This window comes from Corvus brachyrhynchos, unplaced genomic scaffold, assembly GCF_000691975.1.
Source record: "Corvus brachyrhynchos isolate BGI_N302 unplaced genomic scaffold, ASM69197v1 scaffold409, whole genome shotgun sequence".
Classification (NCBI taxonomy): domain Eukaryota; kingdom Metazoa; phylum Chordata; class Aves; order Passeriformes; family Corvidae; genus Corvus; species Corvus brachyrhynchos.
Window position 1 is genome coordinate 435,151 of NW_008246059.1, and position 13,719 is coordinate 448,869.

General features: G+C 41.3%; 1 protein-coding gene across 1 annotated transcript in view; it reads left to right on the forward strand.

Annotated features, from left to right (window-relative positions):
- TMEFF1 (transmembrane protein with EGF like and two follistatin like domains 1) overlaps positions 1–13,719 on the forward strand; it is a gene marked incomplete at its 5' end in the record, with an annotated part of 44,689 nt that overhangs the window by 24,491 nt on the left and 6,479 nt on the right. The window contains 3 exons of the mRNA XM_017746125.1: positions 6,618–6,766; positions 7,648–7,713; positions 12,998–13,121. Of these exons, the coding sequence (XP_017601614.1) occupies positions 6,618–6,766; positions 7,648–7,713; positions 12,998–13,121 (339 nt within the window). The remainder of the gene's footprint in view (positions 1–6,617; positions 6,767–7,647; positions 7,714–12,997; positions 13,122–13,719) is intronic.

The following is a 13,719-nucleotide window of genomic DNA, read 5'->3' on the forward strand; positions in this document are numbered from 1 at the left end:
CTTTTCTCACTTTGAAGAACGATTTCCTTGTGTTCAAACAGAATTTCTCTCCTTGCTACTTGCAGCAATCTTTCACTCCTCTTCATGCACCTCTGAGAAGAGCCTCTCTCTCATCTTCTTGAGAACCCCTCTTGGATTGTTGGTGACAGTAGTCACTTCTTTAGTCTTCTCTTCTCCGGGCTGAAGAGGTGTGGTGCCCCCAGCCATTCCTCACACAGCCCATGTTCTGTCCCTCTTCCCATCGCAGTGCCTCACTGCTGCAGCCTCTCCAGTTTCTCAGAGTATTTGCTGTTACTGGGGGGTCCCAAAACAGGATGGTGTGCTTCACATGGGACCTCATGAGTGCTGAATAGAGGATAGGAGTCACTTCCCTTGCTCTGTTGGTGACCATCCTGTGATGCAGCCCCCCACCTGCTGCTCCCCTGGGCTCTCAGGTCCTTTTCTGCAGAGCTGCTTCCCTGCCAGTCCACCCACCATCTGTGCTGTGGCAGTCCTGTCATCTTCAGACCTCTGGAGGTTCCTCCATCTCATCAGGGCCCCACTTAACTGGTCATCTTTTTTTTTTTTTTAAATTTTGTCTTTGGTAAGGAAATCATTAACTTAAAAACAGCCTCACTGTAAAAATTCAGATTTATCATGTTCTCAGTTTTACCTATTTTTTTTAACAGATGAAGTATGGAAATGAGATTCTGAGCACATTCAGTCTTTTTTTTTAATAAGTGTACTATGCTGTCAAAGATATGTTTTGACTTATAATGTAGATTTTCAAGAAAGATTGACAGCTGATCCCCAAGTAGACCTTTTGAGATTAACATTTTATGAGATATACTTTGGAAAGCAAAGGTGCCTTGGAAATATATAGATTCAACTGGCCTACATTTACATAGTGTCTGTTTTCACAAAGGCCAAACCAGAATTTCAGAAGTCTCAGTAATAACAATTAGAAATGCCAGTGTGGACATTTCAAAGTTCTAGTCTCTGCCTCGTCCATATAATTTGTCCTCCAGGGAAAGATTTGGCCTGTTTGAAGTCCAGCATGCAGGTTTATACTTCCTTCTTTTGACCACTTTTTCACTCATTTACCAACCTTTTGGTTTTTAACTAACTTTTTAGAGTATGATATTGAGTGTAGGTATTCATAAGGAAGGATATCTAAATCCTGTGTAAATGCAATTCACAGCTTTCTGATCCAACAGGAAAAAAAAATCCTAAATATTTGTGTACAAAACAAACCATTCAGACAATAAAGAAAATCAGCCTAAACAAGGGATTTACAATTGTGTCGTGCGATTATGAATTATGAAAACCTAGGCTACAGGATATTCTGAAATGAGAGGAATAACATAGTGGTCTTTTCCCTATTAAGAAATTGAATAAAGCCTAGATGGATAATAATCCAGGTCTGGTTTTTTAATGTATATTTTTAATGATCTTTGCAGCAGTGTGTGCCAAACCTTTGAAGGTTCCTGTTATTTGAGGATGGAGGGAGGGTTAGGCTGCTCTTGAGAGAGCAAACATCAGTTCACCATGTATGCTGTGAGAAGCTCACTGCAGGTAAAGACTAAATTTCTACAGTGGTCAGAGAGAGCCATGCCATGAAAATGAAAAAGGGAATGTAGGGATGTCTGGAAAGTAGCTGAAGCTTATGGTATTCAAAGGGTGTTCTGAATTGCTGGGCAGAAGTGACGACAGAGTGTTAAAGCTGGGCACAGAGAAGCTTTGTAGAATCAAATTCTACTTCTCTTGTGCTATAAAGGGATTTTAAAAAATACACAAAAAACCTGATGAAGATCCAACTCTAGTCAAATGGATAGAAAAATCACTTTGAAATCCAGATTTTCTTAGTTCTGCTTTCATCTGGGAAGAATTGCACACAAGAGAAGAAGCATCAAATGAAAAGTAATCCTTCATTTGGTATGGTTATATTCTTACCTGCAATTGCAGCACCCCTGCTATTTCAATTCACCTAAATTTATTCTATCAAGCATACCCTTATCCATCTGTGTGCATTTCACACGCTTTGTTTTACTCTAGTGCTTCCATTTTACATCTCTAAGCAGATGTGCCAATGAATTGGTGAGTACCTGAGAACGCCTCCTGTTGTCAGCTACTGGGAAGGGGTAGCCAGCAGCACCCCCTGTGAGGCCAGGCCAGAAAAATACATTTGTGAGCAAATCCCAGGTGGTCAGAAATGCAGCAGCCTGATCTGTTGGTTGGAAATGCCCGTCTCTCCCAGTAGCCAAGCCCACTCCACAAGTCAGTCATGCTTTTCCCTTCCTTTTGTTTCCTCTCTGTTCTTTGAACCTACCAGGGTTTTTAAGCACACAGAACTTCCAACAGACCACATACACCTTGAAGCCTGAAAACAAAAGGGAGCCTTGAAATGTGTTCTGATCTCTGGGGATCTAATTAATTTACTAATAGCAGCAAGTGCTCTTACAGCCTGAGCTTGTCACTTCATTTTACTAAGCACACTTTCTTTGTTACACCTAGTAGCCCCAAAAAAATGAGTTGTACATCCTCATTTCTTGCTTATTAAAACCACCCAAAAAAATCTGTTTGGTTTAATTATATCACTTTGTACTTTCTTGAAATTCAAATGCTTTTCTGTTTAACTAATGGTGTTAATGAATGATATGCATGCAACTTCTAAAAGCACATTTCACAACAAGCTGGTGCCTTTTTTCTTAAGGTGTCAGCTCTCTGATGACAGGTGACAAAATTCAGGGATCTTTTCTGTATACCCTAGTACAGCAGGAAAACATCTGAATATATCCTGTTGACTTTCCCAGTCGAAGAGAGAGAAAAGATCTGTTGAGGACTTTAAGCAGCAACCTCCTCCAGCAAGACATCAATGTGGAGCATTAACTATCTGTTTAAATCCTTTTGGTTAAAACCAATAAGAAGGTTACAATGGAAAAAAAACGTCTGTAGGGCTCTCACTCCTTTTATTCCAGTGTGGCTTTTACAGCAATCTTTTCCAGCAAAAATTTGAAGCACTCATTCACTTCTTTCTGGTATGAAGCATCAAGCACATTCAAGATGTCCTTAATACACAATTCTGTTAAGTGGGTTTCCCTTAAGTGACTAACTCTTTTCTTTTGAATTTTACAGTTAAGGTTCACTCTCTTCCTGGGTGCCCCTCTTGTGCTTCTCCCAGGTGTCCCTGCACCCCCTTCATGATCTCAAGTATGTCCTGCCCTGCCTTTATGAGCAGCTCTCTGCATTGTCCTTTTGTTCTCTCCGTGCTCTCTGCCCAGTAGGAGAGAGACTTCAGGGGAAGATTATAATGCGGGACTGCACTTTTGTGTTCAGTTTCAGTCTTAGTTGTGAAGGTAAACAAAGCCTATAGTTCATGGTGCCTCTTACAGGTTTTCCTGCCTGCAAAGGCCTCTGATAAGATTTTTGCCCTTTAAGCTTTTTTTTTTTGCTACCACTTTTAGCTCATTCTCACTGTCTGCTGTGTCTTCTCGCATATTTTGTGTGCCTCTTGTATGGTCTGTGGCATGGTTCAGACCTATGGGCTGTGCTTGGCAGCCTTGAGCTTTGACTTCTTCCTGGCTTTGGCTCCCAAACTGGCTGGTGAGGGGAGTTGGCTTCCATCAAGCAGCTGGATTTCCTGTCATCTCAGTACCAAGCTATTGTTTGCCCTCTTTAACTCTCTGACTTCAGGATATAGCATATTTTCAGTATTTCATAGTGGGCTTGTTGGCAAATCTTCCAATACTTTCCTGAGCTGCCCTTCTTCAGTCTGTGGTGGTACTGTCCTCTCACAGGGACCCAGGCTCCAGTTCGAAGTGTTTGATGTGCAACATCAGAGCAGCAACTTGCTGTCGCACAGTTTTACCTTCACAAACACCGAGCAGTTAAAAACAACATTCTTTTCATGTTTTCTGTCAACAGCAGCACTTCCCATATGTCACAACTCTCATCTCACGATTTGGCACTTGCCGCAGTCCCGAATGTATTTTTGGTCTAGTGTAAACTGTCTTTGAGCAAGAACAAATTCACTGCACCCTATGCAGACTCTCTGATGAGTGCAGGTTTCTAACATGTGCTCCTGGCTCCCTCTCTGCCACACTACTGCATCTGTGGAGGCCTTGTCCCTTCAGAGCATTACACCCAAGCCGTGTCTTCACCTGAACTTATTCTCTTTCAGCCCTCTGGAAGGCTTCAGAGGTTTATGTTGGAATAAGTGTTTCAATCTTTTTAAAGTACATCAGGCCAACTATTAATTATGCCACAGTGTAGTTAAACCACCTGCTTTTACATGGCAGACAGCTCTGTGAAGTAACCAGTAACTAACTGGCTGGGGAAGGTTGGAAGTACAACTTGGCATCATGGTCATAGGCAAAGAAGTCACTAATGGCACCAGGCAGATAATCAGATACATGTGGAGGGGGTCAACATCTGAAATTTCTGTACATTAAAGAGATGGCTAGAGGTAAGACTGAGACTGTTGATCAGAAAACCATGGTCAAGGAATTCATAACCACCCCTAATGTAAGCATTTGAGAATTCTGAAAAAGTAAGCATTTAATATTAGATGTTAAATCTAAACACAGAAAAGCAGGAAACATAAGCAGTTTCCAAGCAGTTTCAACTCTAGCCTGTAACGTCACCATGAGGAAGAAAAAAGTATTTTCAAAACTCACCTTATTTGTCACCAGGACTGACAAAACCCAGCCATAACCATAATGCTACAGACATTGGATGGTGACTACAGACAGATTTAAGGGTGAGCAAAGGTATCTGTCTGTGCACAGACAGTGTCATGCAAATGAGGACCAGCTCTCTGCTAGTTTGTGTCAATAAGTATGCAAAACTGCTGAGCTATGAGCCTTTTATTTGTATGTAGTAAATCCTAATAAACCCCTTATTAGTCCTAACATCATGTGGGAGCATGTAAACAAAACAGTATTTCCATCCTGGTTCTAAAGTTTACAACCATCACCAATTCTAGTAAGAAAAATTATGTGTTCATCATATTGATATTTAGAGGCTTCATCAGTACTCGGAGGTAGGTCCCTAAGATGTGTAGAGACTCATTCCTGGGGCAGTTTTTCACTGTCAGCAGGTGCACTTAAAACCCTGTTTGCACTAGAGATGTTCTAGAAGCAATCTGAAGTTCATAGGCATGAAAAATTACCTGCAAAATTAGCATATTTAAATTAAGCAAAAAAAGGTGCTCATGGAAGAAGAGGAAGAGAGAAAAGTATGCTGGCCATTTTCAGTGTTTCTGCAGCACGGAATTGGGTTCTGCTGCAAGATTTGTTACTGGCCTGAGGCCTACCTACATCTCTTTAATAGTTTAATTTTATCTGGAACAGTGGGAAAGAACATAAAAAACCTGGTAAGTTGGTAGCTTGGACATTTTTCCCCATCTTGTGACTTACAAGACTGAATCAAGATGAATCTAGTGGTAACTCCTGACGGTCAGACCATGTGCCTGCACCCTGTAGAGCTTTCTGGCAAGGAGAGGACCTTGTGCCCACTGCCACCTTCTCAGAAGGTGCAGAGTGGCCCTTCCCACATTCACAACATCAGGAGGAGCATGACTGAGAGCTGGACATGGTGGCCACCTTGTCCTCCCCCTCATTCTGCAGCCACATTTCTTATTTACCCCATCCCAAAAGTGGAGGGAAGCTTGTAGAGTGATGTGAAACATACACAGAAACTTTGATTCAAAATAGAAATGAATAGAATAGAATAGAATAGAATAGAATAGAATAGAATAGAATAGAATGAAGAAACCAGAATATTGATTAAAATAGTAAGGGGGTGTGGGGCTTGGAAAGTTGGAAAGTTTTCCTATGCCATTCACAAGTGTAAAATCTCAGGACTTTTTTCTGGGGCTACAAATGTATCTAAACATGAACAGGTCGTAGCCCTGTCTGAGTCTGGGGTTGTCCTACCTTTGTGTAGTTAGGAACCAGCTACACACTAGGTCTTCATTTTTCCCACTTTCATTTCACAATCCCTAGCTGCAAATTGTTTGGAAAATGATTCATCCTAAACAACCAAAATGTTAATGGGATGCAATATGAAATAATTCAGATTGCATAATCCCATTTTAAATGCAACATAATAGACCTATTGTTAACGTTCAAAGGAATGAATGAAAGTCTTGCTGAAATGACACAGTTAACCAAGCATATTGAGTCTAAACAGCCTTTGAAATAGAGCTGCTTCTATTGCCTAACAGAAAAGGGAGTCCTGTTTGTTTTCTCTCTCAAGGATCTTGACTCTAAAAAGAGTAGAATATTCTTCTGGTTTTGTTCACACTAGAGAACAAACACTACAAACTGGTATATTAATGTAGTAAATCTTCCTAGTAATGTGTTTCCAATTTTCAGGTGTATTCCATGAGATTGATATCAGAGTAAAACTACAAGAAACATTAATACATTATTGAAAAGCACACTGAAGCATCTATTCAAAATTTTGTACATTCTGCTTGGAAGCCTGAGATGTCAATGGCTTCTTCAGCACCCTCATGCAGCATGCTCTCCCCTCCTGGCATTGGTGTATGAGCTCGTGTTTACTTAGGACTTAACATGACTTAATTTTTGTTTGCTGGACATCAATTTTGTTTTGCTGTGTGCTTCAATTAACAGGTGTGTATGTAACATAGACTGCAGTGGATACAGTTTTAATCCTGTATGTGCTTCTGATGGAAGTTCCTATAACAATCCATGCTTTGTCAGAGAGGCGTCATGTCTGAGGCAAGAGCAGATTGACATCAGGCATCTTGGGCATTGTTCAGGTAGGATTAATTTTGGTTTTCTGGTAAATGTAAATTCTGACATAATGGGGCTTGGTAGAGCTTCCCCTTTTCCATTTTTGGTCAGAAGTCAATGATGCAGTTATCAGTGAACTCACCACCTGTAGTTTTGAGTTCCCGATGCTACACACATAGTGCTGTGTTTACATTACCTTTCTCTGGCTGCTGTTACCTGGAAAGACAGGAAAAGCTCTTGGGAAAATCTAAGCAATAATCCAACAGTTCTTACATGAGGGGATGGTAGGAGAACAGAAGGAATATGCCTGTGTGGGAAATCTTCCCTCTTGTTGCTGTGGGCTGTAAAATGTGCTTCCAGGGTGTGTCAAGTTGGGCCTCGATTGCACAAACTTTGATCCATTAATCTTAAGGGTCTTTTCCAACCTAAGTGATTCTATAATTTCCTTTCCATTCCTTGTTGGAATGGTCCACTGAAGCCCTCTGTCTATTGCTTTGTAGCTGATCATGTCTGTAACCTTTCAGCTTTGGGGGCTTGCAGTTAGGACTTTCTCGTGGAATAACAGCTTTCCACCAACTCTTTGCCAGTTACATCTAGATCTGTAACTTGGGCAGTTCCAACACCAAAACAGACTGTCACCAAAATGACCTAGGTCCATACCACAGTGAAGTTTTTAGTTAAAAACCTACAGCTTGAGTTGTGCCAGGTGTTGGTCTGGACACCGGGGTTACTGACCAGATGTGATACCAACCTGGTTGTATGGGAGGAACAATGTGGGAGTGTGTCCAGTTTTACTACAACTTAAAATAATTCTTTGAATATTTTTCTGGCTTATCAGTGATGCACACGCAGTGGTCTGGAAAATATCCTTTCCTAATAAGTAACCATGCATGTATTTATCACCTAGAAACAGATGACACAAATGCAGTCGGAAAGAAAGATGATGGCATGCAGTATCGGCCAGAAGTGAAAGGTACGGTGCAGACTTTGTGCTTTTTGGTTATGGTTTACAAGATGACGAAATAGAGCACACAAGTCCTTCTAGTCTGCCTTACAGCTTTGATTCCTGTAACCAAGACAGACCTGTGAACAGCTTCTTCCTTAGAGCATGTTGTGAGGCTAGCAGGAAGATGTGCGTGATTTGTAAGTTTTGCCTGCTGTATTCCTCTAAGATGCCCAGCTGCTCAGTACCCTGTGCAGTGGCCACAGGACTGGACTCCCTCCAAGTGCTGTGAAAATGACTTCGCTGGAAGACACCAAGCTGTGACTTTCCTGATGAAATAACATAGCACAAGCCTCCCTGCCATGATCCCATCTTTTCTGTTAACTTCCGAAAAAAATGGATGAGTCTGTATTTGTTAGGTTGTTTTAAAATATTTTCAGTAACATGATATGCTGAATCACATTGATTGAAAATGTTTCACCGACATGAACCTTACCTTACCTTTTAATAACCTTTAATGTCTCAACTTTTTCTTCATCCCGGCTAGTCAGATGATCATACACATCGAGTATCACTCCAATGCTTTCTTTAGACCTCCTATTGCTAGTAATGCACTTGAAAAAGCCCTTCTTGTTATCTTACACAACACTGGCCATTCAGTTCTAAATGAGCTTTGGCCTTTTGTGTCTTCTCCCTGCACATACGAACCACCGCTATGTACTCTTCCTGTGAAGCCTGACCTCCCTTCCAGTGACCATACAAATTCTCTTTCCTCTTGACTTCCAAAAAGAGTTCCCTGTTTGGTCAAGCTGGTCTTCCGCCCCACTTGCTTGACTTACAATGCAGCAGAATTACAATGCAGCAATGCTCCTGTGCTTCTAAATGGCGCTTCTTAGAACTTGACCAGCGCTCATGGACACCTACAAAGCACATTGCAGGGTACTCTGCTAAATAGCTCCATGAACAGCTTAAAGGTTTTTTCTGCTCAAGTCCAAGGGTAGCAACTCTGGTGTCCTTTTTTTCTCATTGCGCTGAAGGCTCAACCATTAAACTCAACCATTTCATGATCACTATGGCTGAGACAGACACATACAATTACATCCCTCCATGAGTCCTCTATTCACAAATAGCAAGCCTAGGAGGGCTTTCCTCACTGAGTACCTCTGACAAGAAGTTATTATCTCCTACAAATGTCAAGAAAGTCCTGTTCATCACAGCAATATTATATTCCCAGGTGATGTCTGGGAAGTTAAAAATCTCCCATAAGGACAAGGGCTACCAATCCAGAAATTTCTCATAATTGCTTATATCCTGGCTGGGCACTCAGTAGTAGACATCTACAACCACATCTCCTTGTTTTCCATCCCTCTAGCCCTCACCCAGAGGCTCTCAACCACATCAGCACTAACTGTAAGTGCTGTACAATCACTTCTTCCTTACATAAAACATGACACTTCCAACTTGTCTGCCCTGCCTGTCGCTCCTGAACAGCCTGTAGCCCTCCATCTCAACACTCCACTTGTGGATTCACTTTACCAAGTCATGCAAATACCAGTGATATCATAGCTCTGGGAGCTGACCAGTGCTTCCAGTTCATCCTGTTTTATTCTCATACTGTCTGAGTTGGTGTTCAAGAATTTCAAATGTGCTCCTGAGCTCTCCATGCTTCCAGGAGCAGCATAAGTGTTCCTACTAGCACGTGCTACCCTCAGGTGAAGCTGTGACAACCTGTGCCTTACCTACTGCAGTGCTGTTGGCATCCCCTTCCCCCATCAATTCTAGTTTAAAGCCCTCTCCGTCAGTCCTGCCAGCTTACTGCCAAGAAGTCCTTTTACCCTTCAGGACAGGTGGGTCCCATCAGGCCCCAGCATACCTTTTGTCTCAAAGTCTCTTCCATAATTTAAAACCCCAATGTTTTGGTGTAAACACCAGTCCCAGAGCAAGGTATTGATATCCTGGGCTCTCCTGTTTGTTTCAAGTTTCTCCTTATTATAGGAAGGATTGAAGGGAAACACTGTCTCTGTGTCACCAAATTTTTTTAGCATTGTCCCCAGGGCTTCTGAAATCTCATTTGATTGACCTCAGACTTTTTGTTGCTACATCATCATTAGTAGCCACGTGAAAGAGCAGGAGTGGGTAGTAGTCTGAAGGTTGCAATAACCTCTTCAGTCTTGTAGGGACATCTCTAATTCAGGTCCCAGGGAGGAAGAAAACTTCCCTGAAAAGAGAATCCAGTCTGCAAATGGGTGCTTCTATTCCGCACAGGAAGGAATCACAAATGAACCTAACTCACTGTTCTTTCTCCTCAGTGCTGGTCTTGATGCAGGTTTTGTTGCAAGGGGTTTGTACCTTCTCTGTTAGCTCTGGTCTTAAGTTTTTCTGTCATTATACTTGTTTTGCACTCCCATGGCTTCTCTGAGTAAAGCCATCCCACCATGGCTTTCAACATTCCTTGTGTTCCTCTTGAAAAGTCATTCAGTGCCGAAAATCTTCATATATTTTTCTCTTTTCACAAATTCTCTTATTTTCACTGCATATGATGTACCAGTTGGAGTGATTTAATGTCAATTTTCACTTACATTATGAAGGTATAAAAGGCACCAAATGCAATATACATCTTATTATGTAAGGTAATGAAACACCACTTTCAGTTCCCATTCCAAAGAGGTAACAGCCTTTTATTCTTTGCATGTAAACTACCCTTGAAGTCTAGTTAGTGGAAAAAACCATTGTATATAATTATTATTATTGATGAGTATGGCTCGTGCGGTCTCACATTCAGCAAATGATGTGCATGAAGGGAGTATGCTTCATGAAAAAAAGTTGTTTTGAAAATTTTTAATGCAGTGCTCAGGAGTCTTTTGATAGTGAAAGCCTGAAGTGAACTTCTGTGAATTGCTTTTTTTCTTCCAGGTTAAGAGAACAGTCCACACTCCCTCCTGTTTGCTTTTGCTTTCAGTTCCTGTGAGTTACTCTTGTTAAACCCTGTTCTCTGAATGGATATCTTTTAGTGTCTAGAACCATGAGGGTCTCCTCCTGCAGTGCAGATGGCTACCTAAAGTTACATCAGAAAAGTCTCTCTTGCCAGATTCAGCTGGCTAGATGGTTTTCTTTTACCATGAGCATCAGGGTTTCAGTTTTTATGCATGACTCTTCCTCCTGGTGAAGTATTTGAACTCCTATATCCAGTCACTCTTTCAAGGCTCCTACACCAGTTAGATATTTCACTTTGGAGATCTGAAGCAGTCTAGCAGGTCTTTGATTAAAAATGCATTCCTGTCAATAGGGGGTAAATGTCTGTTTTACACTAGGAATCATCTCCTGCATTTAACATCTTGTTGCTTAATATAAATTTTGCCTCTGACCTGTGTGTGGCTGTCTGGCCACTTTTCAGGGGATGCCCCTTTCAGTTTTCCACTGGGCCTCACATTCTGTGTCAGTACATGTATTAAAACCAGATACAGTGCAGCTCTCTAAACATACTAATATAATTGTCTGTAGGTCATTACAAGCCTTTGACTGGGACCTGATATGACAGTAATTAAATTCTTGGAGAAGGAGGGAGACAATAGTTTTGGGATGAGACATCCCCACCTTTCTCCTCTTAGACATGTTGTGACATAGTCTATTCCATCAGTTCAGTGGTGGACACATTATCAGTATTAATCAACATTCTTCTCTTGTATCAATATTTCTTTGTTTTCAAAACATAGTCTGAATCAAGAGATTTCCTTATATCTAAAAGCTCTAATAGATGGTTGGGCTTTTTTTCCCCAGAACCTAATTAAAACACATTCCAGACATTTTCAGGAAAAACCTAAAACAGCAGCATATCTCTTTTTTTGTCTGGTATAAATACATTCACTTTCTTGCTGGTGTTATTCCAAATATCTGCAATTGTATAAGAGATTTCTTCTTCACACTCCCTTTTGCTTTCTAGTCTCTTATTTGTGAAGCTATAATCTATTGCCATGGAAATTAACACAATTCCAGAATTACGCTCACACCTTAAGATCCCTGCTCTTCAGAGAAGTTCATTGTGAAATACCAACTTCTGTGTTGAGGGCTATTTTACCAAAAAAATTTGGGGGGAAAAATGGTTGAAAATGAGCACAGCTTTGGATAATTTTGGTAACATGACAGAAGCATGAAAGATGTTGGGTCAGGAGGGACTGCCTTCCTGGGCTGACACAGACAGCAACTAAGTGCCCACCAGTCGCTTGCTCCATCCCAGCTTCCCCCAGGGAGATGGAGGAGAGAATCAAGAAAGCACATGTGAGAAAAACTCATTGGTCAAGCTTAAGGCACTTTAAGAAGCAAAGGGGGGTAAAAAAGAGAAGAAAACCAAGTGCTGCAAAATCTGTTACTTGCAGCAGACTGATGACCAGCCAGTTGCTGAGCAACTGCCACCTTGGAGATACCAAAACTGTTGTTTTTATTGCTGAGCATGATTTCATAAGGTATGGGATATCCCATATTGGTCAGTTTGGGTCAGCTGTCCTGGCTGTGTCCCCTCCCAGGCTCTTGCCCACTCCCAGTCTTCTTTCTTGCTGAGGGGAGAAGCAGAGTGAGGAGCAGAGGAAGTCTTGATGCTGTGCAAGCTCCTGTCAGCAACAGCCAAAACAATGGTGTGTTACCAGTACTATTTCAGCCAGAAATCTTCACAGCACTCCATCAGCTGCTGTGAAGGAGGTTAACTCCATCCCAGCCAAAACCAGCACACTTCCCAAAGGAATGGGTATTTTAAACACATTTCGATATTTTTTGAGTTCTCTCTCCATAAAATATTTCTCTGAGGAAGACTGCTATTGAAGTGTGTTTGATTTCAGCTTTAACCACCAGTGGTACCAATCAGATCTGGGCTGTATCAAGCAGTTTTCTACCCAGTAATCATAAAATGTGGTTCAGCGTTTTTCGAATCCTTTTTGGAGGGTTTTTTTCCATCTGTTTACACATGGGAGAGAGCTCTCTGTATCTATGTATTATCTATGTATTAGCTCTTTGCCCCAGTGCCAAAGACAAAGCTTCTGCTGATCTTCCTGCTTTGGTTTGTTTCTGTCATGATCACTTTCCTCCTTTTTGAGAAACCTGATATAAAAAGCATATCTAGATGTCTCTGAGGATCATTTTCCAGTGCAGTACATTCTAGCAAATCTCTGTAGGTGCCTCTGAAACTTCACCATTAAGCCTCTGCTTTATCATTCTCTATTCCTTTATTTACTGCAAATTTTTAAGGATATACTATTCTTGGTTGAGAGTTTTTAATTAACATCATAGAGACATGTATAATTGTTTATGTCTATTTCTTTTCAAGACGCCAGTGATCAAAGAGAAGACATTTACATTGGAAACCACATACCTTGTTCAGAAAGCTTCAATGGTTACTGTATACATGGAAAATGTGAATTCATTTATTCCACTCAGAAGGCTTCCTGCCGGTAAGTCCTTCACGTCTCCAAAATGTGATTGAAGTCACTGTAAAGTTTAATCAAAATGCTCTCTAGACATAATGACAGGGTGTAGCACTATGTGATACCTAAGCAGTGGCACAGGAGTTGTATCCCTGTGCTGTGGGCAGCACCCAGCTGCTCCAGTCCAGAGGGAGAGTGTTCAGAGGAGGGGCTTGGCCAGTCAGGGAGTTCAGAACCTGAATCCCTCTGAGGAGTGTATCCTCAGTGTTGTCCTCTTATTTTCAGCTGCTAAATCATATCCAGAGCTAAAAAAACAAACAGAAACAGAAAAAAGGCCTTTGCCTTGCCTGTATCCCTGTTCTTTCCCCGTTGACCTCTCAGCCTGTTATTACACTATCTGTACATTCTATTCTTCCTGTCGTAAACTCTCTCTAGAGAATCAATATCTTATTTTTAACACTTATTGCCCTTTTTCACAGTAATAGGCATCATCTAGAGAATATAAAATGGAAAATATTCTTTAGCCCACACCGTTTGTCTACAGTGTAAACTAGCAATTCAGTACACTGAGTATTAAGCCCCTCAGTGTTTCCCAGGATATATGAATATTCCTTAGCTCCCAGAT